Raw genomic sequence first — 25,409 nt, 5'->3', positions numbered from 1 at the left:
TCTCTCTCTCTTTCTCGGCTTCCGCCGCTATACCGTGCGATTCCAATCGCAATACATCGGATCCATTTTCCCAATACCTACGCGGAATTTCGTTCCCCGCCCCCGATGCAGCAGGCCAAAGAGAAATTCGTCAGCGGTGAATTTCGCGCGCGCGAACGGAAAGCTTCCTCAGTCGCGCGCAAAGTTTATTCAGCAGCCCCGATCCTCCTGTTCTCGAATGCTTATATAGGTTACATCTAGCCTCCAGCTGCGCACGGCTCCGCGTCGAGTCGGTTAAGTCTGATTTACAAGCTCTCGCCGCGTGCATAAACACGACGGACGAGATTTCCCCGAGAAAAATTACCCGGGCCCGCAGATTTTCCCTCCTCTCGCACCGGATTATTTACCTTTAGCTCCTTCCGTCGTCTTTCCGTTTCCTGCGTTGATTGCCTTTTAGCCGCGGCTCGCGCGCTCTCGCTGGAGGATTTTCGAATATCTAGGTTAGGTCGGATTTATTTTCGCGCGAGCTGATAGGATCGAAGTCGGAATGCGATTTCGCGCTGCTTCTTGCTGGGACTCGAAAAATTCGGTAAACACGGGCTTATGTAATCCGACGTCAGCGTCCCGAATTCAGTCGTAGGTGAGTGCAACATAAGCATAACATACAAAAAAGCAAGCGCGACGCTTAACCTATGCGCGAGAGGACTGAATACTGCAATACAGCATAACCAAACGGAAGGCCAGAGCCGAGTAATCTTTTCGAGCTAATAAAGTCTCGTATTTCTCGTTCCCGGTATTGCTAACCTATATCTTCCCTTCTCCCTTTAGCCGCGCACAAAATTGCTAGCCTCTTCCGAGAAAGAGAGAAAAGCGAAATAATCCCGCGGACGCGAAAACTCGAGTAAATCTGGGCCCATGACAAACAACTTTTCAATAAGTACTTACTGTTCGATGCTTATACGGATGTACCCTACGCTGATCAGTCTGTGGACGATTATCATGCGTCATCATTGTCCGTTCAGACGGAATTTTACACTAATGTACTTATCTTATCTCGGTACAGTTTGTCTAGCAACACGAATGCTTCGCGTTATTTAATTCGTCAATCGATCAACTTTTTTATCCAACACAAAAAACTCGACCTAACCGCGAAGCGAGTCCGGCGCAAACTGGAAGAAAAAACTCCCTGTCGCTGCCTGCGCATAACTGCGCTTCGCGCGCGTTCCAGCTTTTATTTTGACGGTTTGTCGGTTTAAGGTCACGACTCTCGATACAGTGTTGCCGATACTTCCGCTCTGGCGCTGTAGTCGCCAACGGCCAAGCGTTCTCAAAGTGTCTCAATAACGTTCTATTTTGTATCGCACGTTTCGCCCTTACACTTTTTTTGCGACCGCGAGGACATGACAAAGAAACCAACGATTTATATTGACTTGAATAATTGATTTTTCATGAGCCTTTGTTAGTGTGCGAGTGCATTTGGACCTTGCTTTTTTTTTGTGTCGACCAAAATTTTGAGTTGCTTCAAGACGAATCATTCGAACTACCTATAATTTCTATCATTACAATGGATCAGCTGCTTAGTTCCAATACTAAGAACAATGTCGGTAAGTATGCTTTTTTTAACCGTTAATAGATGATTTTAGCACTAAAATTCAGCTATGACAGATATCTGTTACAAATGCAAATTTCATTTTTAAATAAAAAAGTTGCTATAAATTTATACAAGTGGATACATTTTTGTTAATATTGTCACTTTTATTCGTGTAGAGTAGAGGTTAAACTGATAAGACAAAACATTGATCATTTCTTATTACAGAACTATCGACAAATAGGAGTAATATCAAAAAGCCTCGAGTAATAACTAAATTCACAAAGCCAGTACGAAAGAAGATTTCCTCAAAAGAGAATATTCTGGAACAGGAGTCCACTACAGCGACTTTGACTGAAACATCTAATTCAAAAAAAGAATCATCTGTTTATTCCAATGAGTCTATATTTATGGATCCTCCAAATACATTGCAAACTCAGAAAACTGATTGTCTACAAACCAGGCTTGCAAAATTAGAGTCATCTTTTCCAGCCAAAATTAGTCTTCTGAAAGAACACAACAACAATGAAAATTCATCAATAGACAGTTCAACGGTATCTACATTGATTTATAATAATTTTATTTTTTCATACTAAAGATGATAAAGAAACTTCATATTAACTTCTTTCTTTATTTTCTAGCCTGCAAAGAAGAGATTAGCTTTATTGATAAAAAAGATGAGAGAAACGAAATTTGAACCTTCAAAAACCTCTCAATCAGTACAAGATGACCAACACAGTAATCATGGCTTGGAGAAGGAAAATGGATCATTTGTGAACAATAAAGCTAGCAGCAATGATTTTATTCCATTCGTGGATTCCAATTCACAGGTACAACATCAAATTTTATAGGTAAAAGTCACTATCAGACACACGAGTATAAACAATGATAAAGTTCAGTGCAGTAGTCAATTTTTCATTCATTTTTTATGAAAGAACCTTGTCTAACTAAAATTATAAATTAAATCTTAGGCTAAAACTCAGATTTGTTCGTTATCCAACAAAATATGGCCATCAGATATACACACAAACCCTAAAGAAATTTTTCCTTCACTGTCACACGATGAGTCACTTATATTAACGTATATTTATACTGGATTGCTATGCTCAAGTCGAGTATTCATAAATCCATCACAAGAGAGTAAACTATCGGTATTTACACGATCAATTTCCAAATACTAACAAATTCATTTTTTATACTTCACACGCAAACTGTTCTAACACATGTCTAGTCAGATTGACAAAACTTTCATCTATATGTATACATTCATTTATTGCACTGTATTTACTTATTCAATTATTACAGAGTACACCAAATGACTGGTCATTGTCACCCCAGGTGTGGCCTAAGGCTTCACCACAAACTGCACAGTGGAATGCAGAACCTTCAAATCAATTCATTTCCTGTAATCAGACAGATTCTACTCAATCCAGTCCTGCAACTACGAAAACTATGCCGCAGGTAAAAAATACACAGTATGGCTTTATTTATTTAACCGTGTAAGACCAACCTCTTAATGAAATCATTTTTAGAGTGATGACAAAGCAAATAAGGATGGCAAAACACCAGCACAGCGCCGCTTAACCCAGTTGCTGCAAAAGTTGCGAAATTCTTCAAGCGTCAAGAGTTATCTCGCGTCGGCAACTCCTCCCGAACCATCGGTTTCTTCTTCGAACACAGACTGCAACAACTTCAGAAAGAAGACCGGATCTGGCGTGTGCTACAACTGCGGTAGCCCCGAGCACAGCTTTCCCGTCTGTCCAGAACCGTAGAGACGCTTCTGCCACAGGTGCGGCTTCGACAACGTCACAGTGAAAAATTGTCCACGTTGTCAGAATAGGCGAAAAGACCCATAAACCAGCTAGTTTTTTTGACAGTGAAGATGAAGATTAATTTTAATAAGCTTGTACCTGCCAATGTGATTATTTTAGGTTCATGAAGCTTTTTTTTTAACTTATGACAGGTAGTGTTTAAAAAGATTGACATTTTTAGTTAAGTCAAGAAGTTTATTGAAATTTTAAGTTAAAATAATGTTTATCTTTCGCCAAGACGAATTAATTTTAATGAGTTGTACCTGTCGATGTGATTATTTTAAGTTTATGCAGGCTTTTCCTTCGCCTATGACAGGTAGTCTTAGAATCATTTATACATTTTAATTTAGCAACATGTAAATCATCAACGTACTTGCATAGAATATAATATTACAACAGAATCATACGCTGTAGCACGAATTCAAACCATCGAAAAGCCGTCTGCGCATAATCTCGGCCTCGCCTTGGCTAAAGAGAAGAAGCGCATAGACATGCATCACAAAGGGCCATCTCGGAGAACTCTCTTCGTGAAAATATCCATACACCAGCGCTCAGCAGGGAATTCCCCGGAAAATTTACCGCGGCCATCGGTCATCGCGGATTTGAATTCTCGCAACGGCGTACATCCGTCCGTCGGTCGGGCCTTTAAAGTCGCCATAACTTTTATTTAATCTCCGGCGCGCAGATTCTTTGTAGGCGGCTCTCTCAAAGCGTCGCTCAGGAATTGAATTTGTCAAAGGCTCTTATGTACATATCTCGAGGGCTTGGGTTTTCCGCAGCGGCGGCCGCACGATAATGCGAGAATCGTAAATTCCTGAAGATGTATGCGTCGAGTCTGGCGATTTTTCAGAGATTAAATTTCCCCGGATTTATTGCCTCGATAAATAAAGGTTGCGCGAGCTAGCGAGCGAGCGGACGGACGGGAGAGACTACTCCTCGAGTGTAATTGCGAATCAGGGCGCGACCGGACGGCCCTTGGTGCATGCGTCTGAAAGTCGCTTTCGTCGGAGCGAGGGCCAGACGAGGCCATCAGTCATCCGATAATTCAATAGATCGCGGCCGCAGAGAGGAGGAGAAGCTCGCGCGCACGCCTATCAATCGAGAGGATGGCTCAATTTCTCGCCCGGCGACGATACATGATCCTCGCTCGTCGCTCGCAATTTCTCGCTGGATACACCTACGGCTCTGCGCTAATTTCGCAACTCGCGCGTATTTTCCGAGGCTAGCCGGGCGTATAACAATTTCACGAAGCTTTGAGCGAATGAATCACTCGGAGTTCCAGGTGAGATTAGAACAGATCTGCGCTCGTAATAGTTCAAACAGTATATAAGGAAGGTAATGTTAATTGTTAACACGGGCTCAAAACTTTGTTCTCCACCAGCGGTTCGGCGCCCGACTTGCTTGTTTCTTATACGTACTGTGCGATTACGTAGCGAAGAGCGAGTAGAAAAGGTCGTGCTCCGGTCGGACAAGGTGGACGGTCCCAGAGCAAGTCGTGTCTCGAAAGCGCGGGCAGGCATAGCGGCACCGAAATTTCCGTGTACGCGTCTCGCAATTCTGCCTCGCGCTGTGTCTTGGGTGCGCGGACTAATTGGACGAGGGACCCGCTTGTCGGGGGAGCCGCGGGAGTTGCCTTGAATTATCGAACTTCGATGCGTCCGCGTCGTGTTTTGATTTTCTACGCTTCGGCCTGTTGTGCCTTGTTACAAAGGCTTCCATTACTTTGTCAGCCGTATCCGAGGCGAGTGATCGATATAGCTAGTTTTTAACGTTCGTTCCAGGCCGATGATTGGACTCTTGTAGTTTCCGCATTATTAGATCAGTGAGCGCGCGCGCGGACAAGATGTAACGAACTCGATGAAAGTTTCCGCGAGCCCGATAAAGCGCGCGCTAATCGAATCCCTCGATGAAGTCGAGGGAGATACTTCGTAGAGCGAGTGTGATGCTTGTTCCGTGGATACAAATGCAGTGCGGTTATGGGTGTACTGAATTGAGAGTAACGAAAACGCGTATTACTCTCTGCCAAAAAAGCGCGCTGGAAATTTAGACCGCGTCATTTATCCGAGGCTCGGCGGCGCAAAAAATTGAAATACGCGTACACACGCGTAGATCCATAAGGGATGTCGCGGTGTCAGTTTCGTGCTTTTAATAGATTCGATCGGATTACGGCTTGTTGCCGTTGACGTTACCGCAACAACATTGTAACCACCCAGCGTGTCTATACACATGCATATACATATGGCCTCGTGGCTTTGCTCCGGATTTCTCTGTTGACACAGCGTTTGTAACGCAGCGCACATTCTCGATTGGCGAAAAAAAATTGCCAACGAGTTTTTTGCGACACACTATTTTATAAGCGTAGCGTTCGCACATCGACTCGAGAATACGGCTAAAAGCACCCTAAGCCGCTTATATACCCCGCCCTAAGTTCGACCGCGTAATTCGTCATCGATTCCGGCCACCAAGTGTGCTTCCCTCGGCCGACTTTCGTCGAATAACCCGAGCACCCAATAACTGTATGTGTATGTGTGTGGCCGCCGGTATCGGCGACAGCGGCTGTCCCGTAGAGACTCCCGAGAGACTCGTAAGTCTGCGTAATCTCGAAAAGCTTTTAAACGCTGCTTGAGAACGTGCGTATGTTGCGCTGACCCGCTTACGTACACAATATGTATTGGGGAGCATATACATCGGATTTACGACTGCGGTTGCTTCGTTCTCGAGCGAATCGCTGCAAGAAATGCGAGATTGTATTTCCGTTAAATATGGATGCTCGTTTGAGTTATATGATGCGATTTGTACTTGTATGTAGCGTGTGAAATTAATGATTTCGCCTTTGCAGATTATGTACAGCGATCAGAACCTGATACGACTGACGGACCTGAGCCTCAACAGCTCCGGCCAGTACAAGTGCGAGGTGTCCACCGGGCCGCCGTTCTTCGCCACCAACTACAAGCAGAAGAACCTGACCGTTATAGGTAAGTGTTTTGTGTAATCGAACGTTAAACTTTAGTAGTGGACGGCTATAACAGCACGTACACTCGCTGGCTTGAAAAAAAAATCGAAAAACACGGCAATGGAGTGTCGGCGGCGTTAGAAGCGCAGTCGCAGACTTGTCGAGGGCGAAAAAAAGCTCTCGCGTAAATCAAGCGGCCCGGTCCAGAAGCTTCGAGCCATCGAATTTCGCGCCTCGGTGTATTTGTATCCGTCGCGCAAAAAGCGAGCTGCTGGGACACAATTTGCCGTCTCGGCGATCGGATGCGGGCGCGGCGAGTTTTGAAAATCCGAATATCGGAGGTATTTACCGCTCGAAGCAATGAGGCCTCCCGAATCGAGCGCGGCATGCAAATCGGCCGAAGGCAAACACACGCGGCCGGAATCTCGCGAGAAAAGCTGAAAGAGAGGGGGGTCCGGACGGCGAAAAGCCAGCGAGCGAAAGAATTACGAGCGGCGCTCCATCATCGTTTGCAGTATTTTGGCTCGCTCGCGGGAGCCCGCGTGCGCGCGCGAGTAAAAGCCTTTCCGAGAGAGCGAGATAGCGGGGGCGATAAAAAGGAGAGGAAAAAAGGGCGGGGCGCAAGCATATAGGCGAACGAGAGAGCGGCCCGCGAGAACGAAGACGTAGGAGGAGGATGAAAAATCCTGGGCACCTACTCGTTTCGCCGAGCAATAAATTCTTCCGCTTAGCCAGACAAAATATATACGGCTATCTTTTCGTAGTTATTACGCCGCTATGCGGAGCGAGGCACCGGCTGATGTATGGCCGGGCATATATAGGCATCGATGCGCCGGACGATCTCTGTGTAAATATCAGGCAGATTCGTCGCTACGTCGCGCGCGGATTTAATCGAGGCGAATAATAGAGAGGCAGCTGAAACGCGCGAGTCGCTCGCTTTAAAAACACAGTGCTCGACATCCCACTATGCTCCATAAATAAAGACTGCGACTTTTAGCGAGAAAGGGAGCGCAGTTGCAGCTCTGAAAATGAGATCAAGGGGAGCCTCGAGTGCAGCAGCGGCGTTTTTCCAGAAGCACACGGGTAGCGAACTCGACCTGCGCGCAGAGCAGCGCCGATTGATTTTTCATTGCCGCTGCGCGAAACACGGAATGTTGAGCAACCGCGATTAATCATCCAATCACACTCGTCAAGTACGCGCCCTTTGACGTCGCTTGACTATTCAGTTTGGCATGGAAGTCTGGAGGAATAAAGAGTGGAGAAGAGCCGGCCAGTTCGAGAGAGAGAGAGAGAGAGAGAGAGAGAGAGAGAGAGAGAGAGAGAGAGATTTCAGCCGCAAGTGACACGCGCGGAGTAACGAGCTCCTCCGCAGAGCCGCAGCGCAGGACAGAGCCAGCAGACTCGTATACGGCGAGGGAGCGAGGCTGAAGGGAAACTTGTAACAAATGTTCGCGGTACAGCGGGAAACTAGAGCCGAGAAGTCAGTTTGCTCTACGCGTGTACGCGGGACGAACTCCTCCGTCGGCTGCTGCGCGCGAGCCAAGGGTTAGGCTCTCTCTCTCTCTCTCTCTCTCTCTCTCTCTCTCTCTCTCTCTCTCTCTCTCTCTCTCTCTCTCTCTCTCTCTCTCTCGAGCAATGGCGAACTTTCCAGTTAATCTTTGGTTAAAGTAATCTACAATCGTGCGTCTTAGTTAACTCGCTTCTCGATACCCCGTCCGCGAGAGCTAGAACGGAGTTTCGCCCCTCCCCTGGGGGGGCTGTGCGCACCGACGACGTTATACCGATATACGAGAATCGCGTCCCGCGCCGCACTGTCCCATTAGCCGGCGAGCAAAAACACTCGACCGCAATTATACGCGCGCGTATACAGCACTCCATTAGCAATAAAAGCTCGACGTTGCGCCGCGCGCGTATTTGTATTGCGAGCTCGCGCGAAACGAGGCGAGAGAGAGAGAGAGAGAGAGAGAGAGAGAGAGAGAGAGAGAGAGACTGCAGCGTCAGCACCGCCGCCGCGGAATACTGCTGACCGCGGCGCACGACAGCACACCTGCGAGGCGACGACGACGTCGATAAACCGATCCCGAGAACGGCCATCCGCACCTTTTCTCGAGAGCTTCACCGCACCTTCCCGGGAATTCACTTCTGGCCGAGTATAGCGTTTGCGGAATTTTCGAAGCTTCGCGGCAAAAAAGTGTACACAATTCTTTTTCAAGCAACAAAGGAAGCTCCGAGTCGTCGCGGGATATTAAACGACGGATTTTATTGCCAACGCCCCCTGCCCCCGCTTCCGTCGCGCCGAATATTAAGCGCGCTGTTTTATTAATTCGAGATTATAGCATTGGAAATCGAATTTAATACACGCAGCGCGAGAAAGACGATTAAACGAATCCTCGAAATGGCCCATCAATCAGCGGAATCTCCCAAACGAGCCCGTACAATACTCTGCCTCTCGCGACGCCGGCTCTATATGGACTGCGGACCAAACTGTGTAATTCGCGCGGCAAAGTGCATAATCGGAGCACAACAAATGGGCATTAGCCTCGCAGACGAGCGATCGCGCGACGGCCCAAAGCCGGGGGGGGGGGGGGGGCTAAGTGCAGCGCGCAGAGCCGTCGATTGATTAAAGGTGCTCAATTGACCGGACTACGGCCATTAAAAGCCCGACGTGTGTGCCAAAGGGAGGCGGGGGTCCGGACACTCGGAAGACAGACGCTCACGCACGGAAGCGAAGTTAGGCGAGCGAATTGATTATTTGCGGCGCGCGCGTGATTGCTTAATTAAATCCGATCGGCCGTTCGCTCGCTCGTCGGTTATATACTCTCTGCACTGTGCGCACACCGAGCGTTTTTAGAGCCGGGCTGATTGATGGCCGCGGTTTTTGGTTTTTCAACGTTGACGCGTAAAACGAGCGAACTCGGCGATTTTAATATCGCCGGCCGCGATAAAGAAAGTTTCAATTAGCGCGACAAGTGGCCGGAGTCAGGAGCGCGCTCGCGGAAAGGTTGAGCGCATAACGGACGGATAAAGCCCGCTTACAACTTGCCGTATGCCAATATCTCCTCTCGCGCACAACAGCTATCGAACAGGGAAAGCTCTCCGCGCGGCGTCGACGCTTAAAAGTTAAACACTGCGCCGCCGAAGCTTAGCCTGATATCCGACGCAGCCTCGTAAAATCCTCGGGGTCCATTCATTATGCGAAAGTTTCTGCGCGCGGTCTTATTTACTACTTTGCCGCGCGGCGGCATCGCGATAACGCCGACTACTTGCGGGGAAAATTTAGTCGTCGGTTTTTGTCCCCCACGGCCACAAATCTCGAACGGGGGATCCGAGAAATTACTTTCCCTCTGCTGTTCCTTTCTTCTCCGCCGAGCGTTATTATTATTTCAAGCGAGTTAATTCACCGAGTCTGTCTTCTTTTCCGCTTATAGCGCTGCTATACACCGCTTTTCCTCGGGCTCGTTGCGCAGTGGCTCCTCCTTTATTCCGACGTTTGTTTTTCGCCACGGCGACGCTGTTTCGGTTAACTTAATTCCGACCGCTGTTATTGTTTTCAAATCTTGCTTCTTTTCGTCGCGGAGATTAAGGTTGTTTTGAGAGTTCTCGGTACAAAATTGCCCGCGTTTACTGTTTCTATACTCGTCCAATGGGAAATTTCTCGTTACGCGATGCACGTCGAAAAAAACAAATGTTTCTCTTTCTATTCCATTGAATCCGCAGCTGCGCAATCTCACCAAAGCCATTTGGAAATTTTCATCATTATCCCGGGCATATAGAGCGAAGCAAAAATTGACATTTTCACTCGCGGGCGCATACATGCCAAATACAGCCGGCAGCCGAGCCCCGATTTAATTAGTAAAGGCGTCTCCAATTACGGAATCATTAAAATTTAAAAACTCCGGCATGGCAGCACAGGCGGAATTCCGCTTATTCCCCCTTTCGCCCCTGCTTTCGTGCAGCGAATTCGCGCACGCGAGGCAAATTAGGGAGACACCGGGGCGAGTTTTTGAAGCGCGAATCCGCACTTAAAGCGACGCGGATTTTCCACGGCCGTGTAATTATCGGGGTCAACAAGCTTTCGCGCCGGGACCGGCCTCTAATTTTTATCCCTAGCTCGGCGCCCCCCGCCGCCTGGAAAATCCTTAATTGTTAATTTGAAAGTAATACGACCACCGCTGTTGTTAAACGCCAGCCATATGCCGACGCGTACTCCCCCCTCTTGCAGCTAGTCGCGCTTGTAATTATCCCTCGTCGCTCTTTAAGGGGTTGAGCTGCGCATGTGGGAGTGCCGGGTGTGTGCTTGGAGGAGAGGCGAAAAAATAGAGAGGAGAACCGGCGTCGAAATTACCTGGAACGACGTTAATTGCTCAGTCAAATCGGGGGAGGACTGCAATTAGTTAAGTTTTCCGCGTTTTTTTGAAATCCCTCAGTTTCTCGAGTCGCCAGTGCCGACAATTTGGGATGATTGTTTTTTCCGAGTGAAATCTTCGACTCGAAAGCCATTCCTTCGTAAGACAAAATAGGCGCCGCGAGTACTGCAACGGTCTGCACTCGGAACGAGAAGAGGCGAGAAAGAGAGAGGAAACGAAAATAAAGGACAACGCGCACGCACTGGTCGCGACTTTTTTAAAGTCACAGTTTGTTTTAACAGCCGAGTAGTAAAACTAGCGTTACGGCCGGCCGCTCGCTCTTGTTAGCCCGGCTTTACGTTTTCATTATTCTTCGGCGCACGCTCGCTCACGGGTAATGCAATTTTCATTAAAAATTCGACGCGTATAATATTAAGTGCTCTCTTAAGAAAGTTCTCCCGGCGCTCGTTCGCTAAGTAAGCGAGATAATACGGGGGCGGCGAAGATGCCCGATTAAAATTTTTACTCGCATTTTTGATGCCCCCGCCGCGAGGGCGAATAATATTTTAGATAACTGTTTACGGCCTCGTCAGCCGGCGCATCTTATCGCGCGAATAAAACGACGACGATAGCCCTGATGGCCCAGGGGATACTTTGTATACGCTCTTATCGTTCTCGGCGCGAGCCGCTCTAAAGTCGAACGTTCCGATTTCTGACGTTTAAATGACGCTTTTCCAGCTTATTGCCGAGCCGTCGATCACTGTATTCTTATCGAGCGCAAAAAGCTCCTTATGACTATTACGCGCGAGGCTCCGTTGAAAAACTTTAGCGAAATAAACATCCCAGGAGGTAGAGGCGTCAAACGCCGAGTGACGATTAAAAACTCCCCCTCGCGCGCACGCATGTGAAAATGACAAAAAAAAACACGGGCCTCGCATTGCGGGTCCATTTCGTCGTGCAGAACTAACGGAGAGAGAGAGAGACTCGAGAGCTGCAGCGGCAGCCACTTGTAGTGAAACGTGCAGCAGCGAAACGACGAGTGCGCCTACGCTTCAGAAATTCAGAGCCACCACCGGCTCCTTTTTTCTCCCTTTGCCCTCTCTCCTCTCTCTCTCCCGCGCGCGAGCGCCGTTATTTCGCATTCTAACCCGCTTGCTTCCCTCTTTTTCCTCGACGCTCTTCCGCCGCTGCGTGTGCGGCTTACGTGCATGTACAACCTTGCCAGTAGTACAGGTACCCGCAGAGGCGCTTTTTCAGCCGCTGCAGCGAGGAGCTAGCTCGTTCCGTGCGGGTATTTATCGGCCTGCGCTCGCTCGGCAGCGGCGCAATTTTCGCGAGGATGTACTTTTCGAGTTGGGCTTTTTCCGGGCTTGTGATGTTTTGATGCTTCGCCGCCGGAAAGCTCCTTTGTTCGCGGTAATTGAGCGAGAAAGTGCCGAAATCAACGAGCTGCGCAGAGTCGAAAATTTGAATTCCCCGCCGCGAGTAACGTCAACTTGGTACTCGGATGAGACATCGAACGTCGAGAATAAGCAAAAAAATTCTAAAACAAACGCGGCCCGCAGCAGCTCGCCAAAACAACAATGCGGCCAACTTCTTCCCGACGCGCAAGCGACTCCTCGTTTCCGCACCAATACAAACATCTCTGGTTGGGTTTCTCCTTTCTCTCTCTCACTTCTTGTTTCCCTTTTCCGCTCCTAACGTATGCCGACAGTCTCGCTCTCTCTCTCTCTCTCTCTCCCTCGCTTTTCTTCGCATACTTTCCCGACTCCATTCTCCTCTGCAGCGCGCAGCGGGTCTTACATTTCAAGAGCCAGCGAATGCATTAACGTGTCTCGTACACGTACACACGCGCGCGAATGGTCCACGTCAGCAATCCCCGTAATATGAGTAGAATAATGCGCAGCGGACCTCGCGACGACTTTCTTCCTTCCTCCTTCTTTTACCCCCGTCTCTTCCTCTTCCTGCAGCGGAAGACGCAGCAGCTGCTGCTGCCGCTGTTATACGTACCGCGAAGAAGACAATCGCGAGCAGCGACTGCTCGCTCTCGCAACTTATCAGTTGTTTTCGAAGCCACTCGAGAGAGGTTATGCGCTCGCGTGTATTTCGGAAAAACTCGTCGTCGCACAAGCGCACACATCCGTCGTGCTGCAGCATCGAGAGGCAAATTGCGTTTGCGCGCGCGACGGAATTTTTCTCCTCTCGACGTGGAGAAATGCGCGCGTTCTCCTCGATCTTTAAAATCGAAGCTGCTGCAGCAGCATGGAAATTTTCGCGAAATTCGATCACGAGTGTGCAACGCCGCGCGAAATCTTCGAGCGAGGAAAAACGAGACCGAGAAACGCCGAACGACATCCGGCATAATTGCCAGCAGAGTGAGAGAGAGCCAGTATATGGCGATACATAAATTTGTCTCTCGATCCCGCGAAAGCCCCCGCGCGCGACTGTACGCTACGTACACACGAGAGAGAGAGAGAGATCGCAGCGATCGAAATAAAATTGCCGGTGAGCCGTGTCGCCGTAAAAACCAATAATTTCCGGCGATTGAATCCCGGCTTGGCAGAGCGACTGCAGCGCCCTCTCCCCGCCCGGCCGCAATAAAGAGACGCCGGCTGCAGCGCCAGCGCGCGCGGCCTAAATTCGATTATTAAGTGGCTTTGGCAGTAGCGCAGCGCCGGTATATAGCGCGACAGTAACGAAGAGCCACTTAACGTACGGCGCGGCACAAAAACCAGCCGAAATTCTCACGGAGAGGGCATAAATCGCGCGACCGAGGATAAGCCAGCGGCAGCGACGAATGGCACGCGGGAAACTGCTGCTTGTGTATGTGACGCGATCGCCAGCATGCGATTAACGTCGACGGCTGCTTTTTTTCGGGCCTGGGAAACGAATCGCGGTCGAGGGGTAACGGGGCTTGCTCCGCGCTGGATTCGATCGGGAATCGCCAAAGTAGGTTAGCGCTGGTGGCGTCGATTACGCCGATGTGTTGTCGAAAAAAGCATAATTTCCCCGCACAGAGCCAGCACATAATCAAGCTCCATCTGGTCCCGCAATCTCGGATCCCGCGCGGCTACCAATCCAATACACCACCGCGCCACTCTCGAGTCCCAAAAAGAAGAAGCGCCGGCGGAAGAAGAGGAAGGCTGCGACCGCACACCAAACACAGAGCGGAGAGAGAGAGAGTCGCGCACGTTCGCTTTGAGCGGAACGATTGCGGCATCTCGCTCGGGCGCCAGACGACGAGAGGACGTCGCCGCGTATATTTGGCGCCCGTCCAGCAGACGGTCAATCCAGCGGGATCCTGGCCGCGTATGTGGGTTAGCGTTGTCGATTCGGATTTGAAGCACGGACTGTCTTCGACTCTCGAGCAGAGCTGATCCTCTGCCTCTTTAATCGGGGTGGAAGACTCTCGACAACGCTAATTCGCCCGATCAAAGCAGCCGAGCGTTGTGCGCTGTAACGCTGCAGCGAGGGAGCGGAAAAATCCGAGCGGCCATTCAATAATTCAAAAGCCAAGTAGTTCGCAAACCCGATTAACTCGTCCGGAACTTATCTTCCACACTCTGTCCAAATACACTCGAAGCCGGGCTCGCTCCGCTCGAGCGGAAAAAGGGAGCATCGCAACACACGGCGCCTGCAGGCCGGGCTCGATTTAAAAGTCCGATCCGGCTGAAATAAAAGACCAATGAAAATCCAATTAAAACTTGCCGCTGCGCCGAAGAAAGCGAGCGGAGGCAAATCATTTAGTGGCAGAGACGGCCGGTTAATTAAACCGATCATCCAAGGACCTAACGAGCAATCAAAGAGCTTTCCTATCGCTAATCGGCCTGCGCCCTCCTCGCTCGTAAACTTCCAGCAGGAAGACTCGCCATATGTCCCCGCGCGGCTGCTTACTTACTTCGAGCTACGTAATATCGCGATTTCCGCGATAACGCTTCGGCCAAACTTGCGCTTCTTGCTCTTCTTATCTGCAGTCCTATTGGCTCCCGCGTGTGTGAGTGCGTATTTGCTCTCGGAACGGCTCGGTTTGATACTTCTGGCGACTTGCCGCTGGCTAATTTTCTCTCCGCGGGCTATTTGCTGTAATGAAAATGCCGGAAAAGTCGTTCTTTCGAAATTGATCACTTATACTCGACAATGTACAACGTTAGCGTGCAAAATTTATTACGATGATTGCTACGTTACATTAATCCAACTTCCCCGAAAAGCGAAATAAAATATAATGAACATTTTCGAAATGAACCCGATACACAGCAACACATGAAAGACGAGCAGCCTTTTGAAAATTGCCGAAAATGGTGTAACATGTTTACTCATCTCTCGTAACGCGCGTATTGGCTTTCGAAAATTTTCATCAAATTTGTTATCGAGCAGCACACCGAAGAAGCCAGTCCGGAATCTAAGCTCGCGCTCTTTGACAGTCAATTTTTGCCGCGATCACAATTAACGCTGCGTGCCGTCGAGCGGAAGTAAAATCGAATGGCTGGTAAAATTAGCGGGGGAATCGGGTGTACTGTTCCGGCAAGTCGAGCGCGACAATCTTATTATGTAAAGTCTGATTGCATTCGCGCGTTGCAGCGAATTAAATTACGATTAGCTGTATATGGGGGCCGGATGAGCTTCGTTTAATTAACTGGCTCTTTCTCTATCTGCAGCGAAGTCAGCGAAGACTCGCCGAATCTTGGAATTGAGCGGGGGTGAACGGATGGAAATCGCGCGATGCATAGTTCCAACTTACTTTTTTTAAAACTTCGAATCGATAAGCATTCCGGACCAGGACTTGTAGAAAAATTAAATATCAAACGCGCCGACGAGATATCGTGCATGTAAAAAAGTCCGGAACGTACCGAGTGCTCGTGCCGGCAACTCTATAATTAACAAGCGGCACTTCCACCGAGCCGTTCCCTCCTTATCTCGCCGCTCTCTTTCTTTTCTTGGTCTCTGTCTGAACTGCGGGCACGGAGTTTTTCAATTCGATGTTTCGCAGATTCGCAGATCGAAAACACCCATTATTACTTCTGACTGGACTATGCATCGAAGAAACTTCAATTATCAATGCAATTTCACGCGCGGCCAGCTCTTTGCCGGGCAATTCTTTAGAGGAAAATTTAATCCCGTCCTCTCTGTTTGCCCTACGGAAGCTTTATGCTCTGCTCGCTCGTAAAGTAAGATTAACATCGAAATCGAAATATCTCACGCTTATTTATATCGATGATCCTACTGCCCCGACGGTTTGATTTAAAATTCCGAAGCAGCGCGCGCGAGAGAGCGAGCAGAAGTTATTCCCTACGTATATGAATTTGCATTGTTCGCGCTCGCGAGTGCACTTTTCCAAACAACCGTCCCCTCCGAGTTAATTAACGAATGCGCCGAGCTTTCGGATTTCGCGATACACGCCGGTCTGTATAATCCGAAAAACGTCGCGTTCTCCGTTGCCACGAAATTTCAATCCGCCCCTCTCGATAAGCCGCGAAGTAGTAACTGCCGAGTTCGGTCGGACGTCCCGCGAAGAGGCTATTTTTCCCGGGCGCAAGAAAAGCGCGCGAGTAAATGTACGCGCGCGCGGAGCCATAAACGCAGCACGCGTGCAAGCCACCCCCGCGCGCGCGCGCGGGCTCGTGAATATTCATGAGGTCGTAAATATTCATGCGGCTCCGACGACGCTCGCGCGCAAAGCTGGAGGGGCGAAAGGAGTGGGGGAAGAATCAGCAGTAGCGCGCGCGTCTTTTCGCGATACGCGAGCGACGAGGCTGCACCGGGCCGAGAAGCCGAGCTTTTCATTAAGGAATCGCAGTCCGCGACGCAGCGATGCATGAATAGTCATGAGCGCCGTTTGAGTCGCGAGCGACGCTGATGGGACTGATGTCTCGGCGCGATGAATCCGAAAGGGCTTCCAGAGCCCGGGGCGCGATTAAGCGACTCCGCGTGTTTGGCTTAGCGATATTCGATCGTAATTTTCACGAGGAAACGAGGGACAATCAGCCGGTCGACCGAGGCGCTTTGTCTCGCAAATTCAAATTTCCCGCCACCGAGCATTTTGTAGAACGAAATATAACGTATCAACGATATCCGAGAGATAATCCCGCTGAAATAGGCACATAAAAGCCAGCCATATCTCGCTGACTCGCCAAACACGAGCTCTCAAACTCGTCACACTCCGTCGACGTTAATAAAGGAGCCGGCTTCGCTTCGCTCTCCCCCCCCCCCTCCCCCCAACGCGCTCGCGTCTATCGTATATAAATAATATAAGGGAGCGAGCGTCGGCGATCGGGAGCTCGTCAACTTTATTTCTGCCAAAGCAAGCAGTCCCGGCGCACGTATCCTCGAGGGAGCCTTTCCCCGATATCTCTATATATCCCGCCGCCTCGATATTCGTTCGATATACGTTCGCGAGATAGCGAAAAACGAAAAGGTATACTCGACGTCAAACTGAAAACACTGGACGTTTTCTCTCTCTCTCTCTCTCTCTCTCTCTCTCTCTCTCTCTCTGTCTCTCGATGCCGCTCGGTACATGCAATAATTATTACAGGCGGTCTTATCTCGAGCGTAGCTCACGGCTGAAAAATCAAAAGGAAAAAGTTCCCCGAAGGAAGGAACGTATCGCGGAAGGCCGAGATAAGTCCTCGGCGTATCTTATTACGCATCTGAAGCACCGAGAGCAAGAGAGAGAGAGGAGCGAAGGAAGGGTCGTGATCGATACACGTGGAGCTGGGGCCATCGGCGATAATTTGCGGCGGCGGTGGCGTCCCTCGATTTACGAGCGCAGCACTGGCCTTTATGCGAAACTCATGAGGCCGGCCGGCGTGCTTGCCCCGTCCGCTTCATAAATCCGATCGGACCGCCGCCGTGAGAGAAGCTCCTTCATATTTCATCGGTACAGCTTTTTCGAGGGCCGTCTATATCCCAGGAGCTCACTGACGAGTGCAGGAAGTATGACGGGGCTGGTATGAATTTCGGCGTTCAGAGCTCGGACTGTGGGGCGTTTACGAGGTACAGGACACGCCGCTTCGCTGGATTCCCGGTGATTTTATATCAATGAAAAGAGCTACAGCTTTAAACTTTTAGACTCGACGACTTTATGCGCCGGGGATCTTATATGAGATTTCTCGCATCCGCACGGACGCCGCGCGTCTAAATAATATTTTAAACGAAAATCTCGGCGGTAGCTACGCGCGATACAGGCGACGCCATAGACAGTGGAAAATATGGGAATTTCCGGGGGCTGCACGTAACACTTTGCGCTCGCGCAGAAATTTCACGCTGCCTCGCACAGGAGCGGATATGAGCAGCCGGCGTGTCGTATTTCGAGAAAAAAGAATCACCTCGTAAACTCGTCGCGAAAAACGAGCGGCTCGTCGATCGTCCACAGCGCTGTGTGTTGATTCTTCGAGAAGTTTTGCATTTTCCCGGCGGAAATTGCTCGCCGCGCGTATTTTTTCAGTTGTATTTTTTTAATTCTCCCGCGCAGTCGCTCTCGGTGTATTACCGACGTTTCTCAAGTAGGGTCAGGATTATACGGAGTAGCAATTAGCCTGAGAGAGGGAGAGAGAGAGAGAGAGAGAGAGAGAGAGAGCTCGACGCGCTGTTATCTCCAGCCGCAATTTCGCGCTCCTTTATTTCTTTACAATCCACTTTTCCTTTTCAATCACTCTCGCGCCGCGCGTTTCACCGAATTTCAGTTATCCCTCTCGAGACGCTGTGAAATACATGCGCATTTTTTCGCAATTAAAACTTACTCATGGACCGTGTGTGTGTGTTTGTGCGTTGCAGCGCTGCCGAGCCAGGGCCCCGAGATAACCGGCGTGACGCCCTACTACGCGCCCGGTGAGAACGTGACCGCCAACTGCACCTCCTGGCCGTCGGTGCCCAAGGCCAAGCTGTACTGGACCATCAACAACAAGACGGTAGGTGGCTTCATTTTTGAGTTGACAAACAAGATCGCTACTGATATTTTGGCTCCCTCTGTTGTATCTTATCGCGCCCTAAATAATATCCGTAAACCGAGGGCTCATCATCGGGGCGCGACCTTATACCGCGCGCGCGCGCGCACGACTCCTGCCGGCAATTTCGCCTCCTCCGAGGTATACACGCCCACGCACACTCGCACACACACACACACACACACACACACAGAGGCGAATGAACGCACGGAGCGAAATCAGAGCCGGAATCGGACGTACGTATAGGTACAGTCGTAAACGCTACTGCCCGCGGGACACGTTTTGATGTATACCCGCCTGGCACAGTAGCGCAAGGGGAGAGAAAAGGCCGCGATTTGCCTGAGATTGCTGGAGCGGAAGCGGCACATCGCAATATGCAGTAAAGGTAATACGTTGAGAATCGTCCTCTAAGTATATTATTTATTTAGCCGTATCCGCGTGTTTTTTTTTGTCCGTCTCTTTATGCCTCTCCAACGCCAGAAGTGGGTCACGTGTACGTTTCGAGATTTTGACTAGCGTTTGATGCAGCTTCGGAGAGTAAACAAGGCTGAAACCGCGCGGCTAATTCCCCATCCCCCGGCGAACTTTTCCTCGATCGCGATCTCGTGTGTGTGTACAGCTATGTCCGTACGGCCGTATCCAGGTCAGAATTTTATCGTCGGCAAAGAGGTAATCAAAATTGACTGCGACAATCGAATCCTGCGTGGGGGGTTAATAATGCGGTAACAGCCTCGTTTCCTTTTACGATCCGCTCTCTCGCAGCAGCAGCCGACCGCTTGACCGCTCTTCTCTCTCTCTCTCTGCCTTTTTGTATCGCCGGCGAAGCTTCTGCTGCTCGCGCCGGTCTTTTACGATCGACCATTGTCGCGCAAAAAGCCGCGGCCTCGATCTCCAAGCAGTTTACATCCGCGAAAGCAAAATCCGCGGGAGCAATCGTAATTCACGCTCAAACTGCGTCTCGCGTACGGCGACGAAATACAAAGCGCCGATAAACACGTTCGCGTCACACGCACGCGACCGGCCTCAGAAATACCGCCGCGGCAGCAGCGGGAGAGAGAAACAAAGGCCGTACGTCGCGCTTTGCCGAACCGAGAATTTCTTTGAGCATTTCCATTTTCCGTTCCTACTTCCTTTTGGTCGATCGCGACAGTAAGAGCCGCCGGTGTCGAAAATCGACAAGCTCGCGGACGCGCGGACACCGCATTGATATGCTAATTACACAGGAGCGCGAGGCGTAATCAGGCCGGATTATCAGCTACATAATTGAATGAGCTGTATTAATGCGCGGGTGGGCGGCGGGGCCAAAGTCCCCATTAGATTCACTCAATATTGCATCGTCGATATCAGGGATTTCGCTTTATTCTCTCCCCCTCGGCGGGGCTGCGGTAGAGTGCGGGATAAATTCGCGGAGGGCGCGGCTGCGGCTCTCGAGATTAGATGCTCGTGACGATAATGACTCGAGGTTATGTGGTAATTACGTGTTTCATTGCGGTGATTCGACCGGTTTTACGAGCGCCCGCATGCTCGACGAATCATTCGAGTCCGCGCAGTATTTGACTTGAGTTACGGCCACGAGGCTCTGGATTAATCAATGTTAACTTATACTTGGCACCGAACTGTGACCTCGTGTGTAGGAAATCAGCGGGGGCGCATTCTGGCCGCGACTGTACCTCCGAGCGCTCACGTACGTCCCCGTAGAGTCTTTCTCCTCCTGCATCCGTGCGCACGTGGTTGCAGCGGCTGCAGGCGCGCCGTTAATGCGATCCCATTAACGGCCGAAATTCACCGGACCCCGTCCGCCGCGTACGTGACCCCCTGGCCGATGTAAACCGCTGCCGTTATTGTTGTTGTTATATACGCCGGCGCTTCAAAGGGACGCGTCGCCGGAGTATAATTGGCTTTATTAGCCGGCTTGTTGGCCCGTCTGTTTTTCCCGAATATAATCGGGGACGCATGTTTTCGCCATTGTGCAGCGCCGGGCGCGCGACGCTGACTATGCTCGCTACGCCGCCGGATAATAGGGATTGTTCGACTCGATATGTTTTTATTCGGCCTACTTCTTCCCCTTTGTTCCATGCCGGTTACGCGGCAATTTCGAGAATTATCCAGGCGATTTTGCGATTCTCGCACTGCTCGAATTTTCATTGTTCGACTTCGTATATTAAATCACGGGACTCGAGGTGGAAAGCGAGCTTTCGGGAAAAAACATTTGGAATCGCTCGCGAAAACCGTAAAAAAGTCAAAGCAACATCGCGATGAAGAATTTCGCGAAGCCCGGCCTTTGACGGGATTTCACGGTTGGGCTCCGAAACGCGCGGCGACAAAAATTCAGCCAGAATACTCGTTACATCTCGGAAGCGCGGCTGACGAAAAGCGACGAACCCGCTATATCTCGAGAGAGTCGAAAACCCCGCGGCTGGCCGCCGGCCAATCGGCCTCGGAGCGCACCGACGAGCAAGCCGAAGATCATTATCGAAAAGAAGCGCGTGTATATCGACGTTGCAGCGCTTTTTTCCTGCGCAACGCTGGACATCGGAGGGAGTAGACACAGTACACAGCCGCTTTGATCCGGCGTCAAAGCGCTGCCGAGGCTTTTTTCGTCCGCGGCAAACGTTTTCCCGCTGCGTCTCTCGAAGCGTTATTCTCTCTCTCTCTCTCTCTCTCGCTTCTGCCGTTGCCGGGATATAATGCTCGCTCGATTTTTTCCGCACAAAGCCGCCCGTCACCGCCGCCGTCCAAGGGGGACGAACGACCTCGGCGAAAAAAGAAGATTCGCAGCGAGAGAGAGAGAGAGAGAGAGAAAGAGAGAAGACTGCATCTCACCTACTCCGCCCCGTGACGCGTCGCCGGGAAAAAGGTGTACACGCTCCGCAGCTGCGCCGAACGACGGGAAATTCGTTGTAGCGACTGACGTCCGTTCGTTCGCTGGCCGCCGCGCTTTTTCCGAGAGAGCCGCACGTAACAAGCGTCTCGGTGCAGTATCTCGCGAAAAAGCAGACGCGGCCGAAAGCGAGGGAGGGGAGAGTAGCTTGTCTGCGCGCGGCGTATACGTGTGTATACGCTTCGTCGTCCGAGCGCGTACGCGTTTTATCGTCCGGGATAAAAGTCGCTGGAATGGAAAAACTCGAGCTCGCGCTTATCGTTCCGAGTTTTTCGCGTCGCTTGGCCTCGTGCGAGCACGCGCTACGACTTGCTTAAAGTTTCGGCAATTGAATTAGAATATTCGGGCCGTAGCTGCTGCTGCTGCTGCTGCTGCTGCTGCTGCGGGGATTTGTTCGAACGTGAGGTTACGCATTTTGAGGTTAGGTTCGTTCGCCGCGGTAGAGAGGACGTGCTTGCTTATACTCGCGCCGCTATTCAAAAAACGACTGCCTGGCGGATTACGAATTCTGATGTTTGTACTATGCGCGACGGGAATGCGGTAATACCGTCGCAGGTGGCGCTGGTGTCGTTTTCCGTGCGAAACGCCATTGTACCTGTTTTCCATTCAAATCGAGTTCCTCCACCGACCGAGTAAACGCGTATGATTTCGCGATTTAAAACATCTTGCTGAAATCTCCCGGGAAAGACGGATAAGAGCTGAGACTTATCGAGCAAATTGGAAATCCACGAGCTGCATAGGACGAGGCGTCGTCTGCTCGCGTCAGAGATCGAGCGCCGCTGATAATCCCGAGCTCCGGTGCAACAAACAGCAGCAGCAGCAGCGGCAGCTCGATCGCGCGGGAAAGAATAATGGAGGTGCTTTGCCCGGGGATTCCCCGGTATCCCTATCCGTCGTCGATACGCCGGCGTTTTTGCCTCGAGCCAGTCATTAACGTCGTCCAAGGATCGTCTTAAAATATCGCCCGATGGCTGTGCGCAAAGACGCAATTACGCGGGTTCTAGTAGCCACTCTCGCGGGTCTGACTAGAAAAACGGCAGCGAATGAAGAAAATGAACGACTGGCATGCAGCGAGCGGAAGGAAAAAAAGGGCCACTGCGGGAACGCATACCTACACTCGGCAGCTAACATGACGGAGCGTGTATGAGAGCGACGTAGCTCGCAAACACGCGACAGAGGGATCCGAGGAAAAAGCCAGCGGGAGACACCGGCAAGAAGTGCATATAGCGTGTGTGTATACTGTTGTATGCAGTATACAGCAGAGGATAAAGACAGAGCAGGGGTGGAAAATGAAAAAGAGAGAAGGCGCGTAACGAGTGAGCAAAGTTCTCGTTATAACTTGCGAGGCGTGAATATTTCGCCGCGGCGGCGAGCCGGAAACTTTTTCCACCGGACGGACGGACGGACGGACGTCTCTGATGCCGCGCGCGCGAGCCGCTAATGACGGGAGCCGCGATGAGTAATAATAAAAAGCGCGAGAGTACCGGAGGACTACTCGCTGACAGCGTGCAAGCGTCGTCTGCTGAAAAAGGGCTTACCTTCTTGCTCGTGCTGATCACAGTTGTTTAGATGACTTCCTCTCTGCGCAAACACCGGAGGAAAGAGGACGGAATGAAAGATGAAATTTCGTTGACCGGCCGCCGAATTCCTTTGACGCTAGTTGGCATAACAACGAAATCCCGCTCGCTGAATATTCAAAAGCGGCATTGATTATTCACAACCGACGTAAACAATCGCTCTCTCTCGCGACACTGGCTCTTCTTTTATTAGCCCCGGGCCGTGGCCCCTTTAATCGCGCGAAATTTTCATTATTCATGGCCGTAATCGAATTAGAGCCCCGTGCTCCCCCCCCCCTCTCTCTCTCTCCTTTCACCTGTCGCGGCCAGTCGAGATTTGAATTTCTAAGGGGGGACGTTCGCTTCCGTTCGTTCGTTCGGGCTTTTTTCCTCCTCCTCTTTTGTCGGCGACGCAGCCGCGCTCATTCTCATGGAGATTAAGCTTTTCGCCGGACAACTTCTGACTCTCGCCTCTCCGCGGCGCTGCTCCTTTTCTCGCGGATATATAGCTATACGGCGCGCTGCTTCCACTTTTTTGCTAGATGTCGCTGGCAGCTTCTTCTCATTCTTCCGATCCTCTTCCTTTTTTCCTCCTCCTCCTTCCTCGTCTTCTCGCGGGCTCTGCTTTTTGTTCGGCTTCCTCTGCAGCAGGCCGACTGCGCGATCGCGCCGCTGACTGCTGATTGATGAAGTCTTAACTTATTCTATTAAAAGTTTAACGCGGCGTTCCGGACTGGGTTACGGGGAGACGAATTTCCAGATGTGCGATTTGCGCGTTTGATGAAACCGCTCCTCGACGATATTCCAATCCAGAGCAACGGCTTACATTTCCTCTGCGGAGAAGCCCCGCATGGCATAGCTCGCGGAAAAGCGCGAAAATTGCATCCGGCAAGCGCAACTGCACTCGGTACAAGCAATCGCGATCCGCGCCGCTTAAAAAGCTCTAGTTCCCGATAAAAGCGCGCGCGCGCGCGCGCAGATACGACTCGGTGGCCTTTGATCCCCCGGATTTATTAGCCTTCAAGCGCGTCGATCCCTCTCGCTCGCTCCGGCTCTCTCTCTCTCTCTCTATCTCTCTCTCTATCTCGCGGTTTTTACGCCGATCGGTGACGAGAAGCGCAGAGAGGGGAGGGGGCTCGCTCGTGTTTGGCTTTATTTCGGGATTTACGAGAGCGGAGCGGAGAGAAAGAGATACGCGATCTCTTATCTTTACGGCATCTCCGCGAAAGGATTCTCCTCGAGCTCCCTCCTTTTTCTCTCGCTGCCGGCTACACACTACGCCAGCCCCGGCGTTAATGGTCGAAATTAGGGTGTTTCCTGCCCTTCTTTACGCGCTCTTTTCCGGGGGATTTACGCGCGCCGGTAAAGCTGAAATATGGAGCTCCTCCGCTATCGGAGCAGGTATAAGTATATCGAATTTCGCGTCACGCGTTGCCGTAGCTGTATCGAGGCCGTCGCTCTCTGCGCTTTAATGATATTTATGAAAAGAGAGCCGTCCGCGCATGAGAGCCCGAAGTGCAATCGATGCGGGAGGGTGAGACGGCCGGACGTATCTCGGCATTTCCCTGAGGGACGCTAAACTTTCGCGTACATCCAGGATCCGATGTCCCCCGACGCCACCTGTCTTCATCTTCGCCTCTCCCGCTCCGTTTCCTCTTCCTCTTGTTGTTTCGCCGGCTCTCCTTTTTCTCGCACCCCATATACCCGGCGTCTTTTATTCGAACTGGGAAAAGTCGCACTTTTGTCGGCCCTTTTTCCTTCCCCGAGTTTCTCTCCGCCGTTGTCGCTGATACTCTCTTATTCGCCCGCGCGTGTGTGTATGATGTTTTTTTTTTTCGCTCCGGTGCAGTAGCCAGGCCGATATCGAGGACGCACTGAACTGTTGCTCGTGAATTCGCGCGCTGTTTGTTCGCTTCATTGTCCGTCCCCGCTCGAATGTTTGCCAGCGAACGATTGTTGTTTTCTCTATATATACGGACTGCAGAGGATAATCGGAAATGATCGCTCGATATATTGAATTAATTAATACCGTGTGTAATACTATTTGAAAATTGTATTCGCGACGCTGATTTACATCGGGAGTGCGCGCATAAATACATGCGACTGTATATTGGCGCGTGTCCCGAGGCAACGGGCTCGAAGAAAATCCGCGCCTTTTATTCCTCGTTATTCGCGCAAAACGAAACTCCGCCTGTCGCGGCTGATTTCGAAAAACACGCGAAACGCAACCCGACACCTCGATTCGTCGCTACACACACACACACAGCGGCGGAGCAAACCGCAGCGCGCGCGCGAACTTGGCGCTTTACAGGCAAAGTTCGCCGGTCGCTTAATCCTTTTTCGCGCAAATGTTGA

The 25,409-nt window shown here is 50.7% G+C and overlaps 3 protein-coding genes across 9 annotated transcripts in view; 2 read left to right on the top strand and 1 right to left on the bottom strand.

The window, feature by feature from the left end:
- The window catches only part of LOC100120897, a 147,901-nt gene extending 146,619 nt beyond the window's left edge, over positions 1-1,282 (bottom strand). For 4 of the 6 annotated variants that reach the window (XM_031922041.2, XM_031922040.2, XM_031922038.2 and 1 more), the window contains exon 1: positions 925-1,217. In XM_031922041.2, coding sequence (XP_031777901.1) covers positions 925-980 — 56 coding nt within the window. In that variant the 5' untranslated portion in view covers positions 981-1,217. Of the gene's footprint in view, positions 1-924 lie in introns of all 6 variants that reach the window. The other 2 variants (XM_031922036.2, XM_031922037.2) reach the window with 2 other exon arrangements.
- The window catches only part of LOC100678164, an 86,128-nt gene that overhangs the window by 56,440 nt on the left and 4,279 nt on the right, over positions 1-25,409 (top strand). The window contains exons 3-4 of the mRNA XM_008204463.4: positions 6,218-6,353; positions 18,448-18,581. Coding sequence (XP_008202685.2) covers positions 6,218-6,353; positions 18,448-18,581 — 270 coding nt within the window. The remainder of the gene's footprint in view (positions 1-6,217; positions 6,354-18,447; positions 18,582-25,409) is intronic.
- LOC100679313 (J domain-containing protein DDB_G0295729-like) lies at positions 1,231-3,782 on the top strand. 2 transcript variants are annotated; one of them, XM_031922035.1, is made up of 6 exons: positions 1,282-1,583; positions 1,796-2,121; positions 2,209-2,397; positions 2,539-2,718; positions 2,873-3,028; positions 3,100-3,782. In XM_031922035.1, the coding sequence occupies exons 1-6, from the start codon at positions 1,544-1,546 to the stop codon at positions 3,337-3,339; spliced, it is 1,131 nt and encodes a 376-aa protein (XP_031777895.1). In that variant the 5' UTR covers positions 1,282-1,543; the 3' UTR covers positions 3,340-3,782. The 2 variants fall into 2 exon arrangements, with proteins under 2 accessions (XP_003425496.1, XP_031777895.1); XM_003425448.5 differs by lacking the exon at positions 2,539-2,718 and having other exon boundaries at positions 1,231-1,583.

This window comes from Nasonia vitripennis, chromosome 1 (assembly GCF_009193385.2).
Source record: "Nasonia vitripennis strain AsymCx chromosome 1, Nvit_psr_1.1, whole genome shotgun sequence".
Classification (NCBI taxonomy): Eukaryota; Metazoa; Arthropoda; class Insecta; order Hymenoptera; family Pteromalidae; genus Nasonia; species Nasonia vitripennis.
Note: the sequence above shows the minus strand (reverse complement) of the source record. Positions and strands in the feature narration are given on the sequence as shown.

Coding starts and splice junctions, on each gene's coding strand:
- LOC100679313 (XM_031922035.1), top strand. CDS start 1,544: ATGGATCAGCTGCTTAGTTCCAATACTAAGAACAATGTCG. Junction 1,584..1,795: donor CAATACTAAGAACAATGTCG/GTAAGTATGCTT, acceptor TTCTTATTACAG/AACTATCGACAAATAGGAGT. Junction 2,719..2,872: donor CACAAGAGAGTAAACTATCG/GTATTTACACGA, acceptor CAATTATTACAG/AGTACACCAAATGACTGGTC.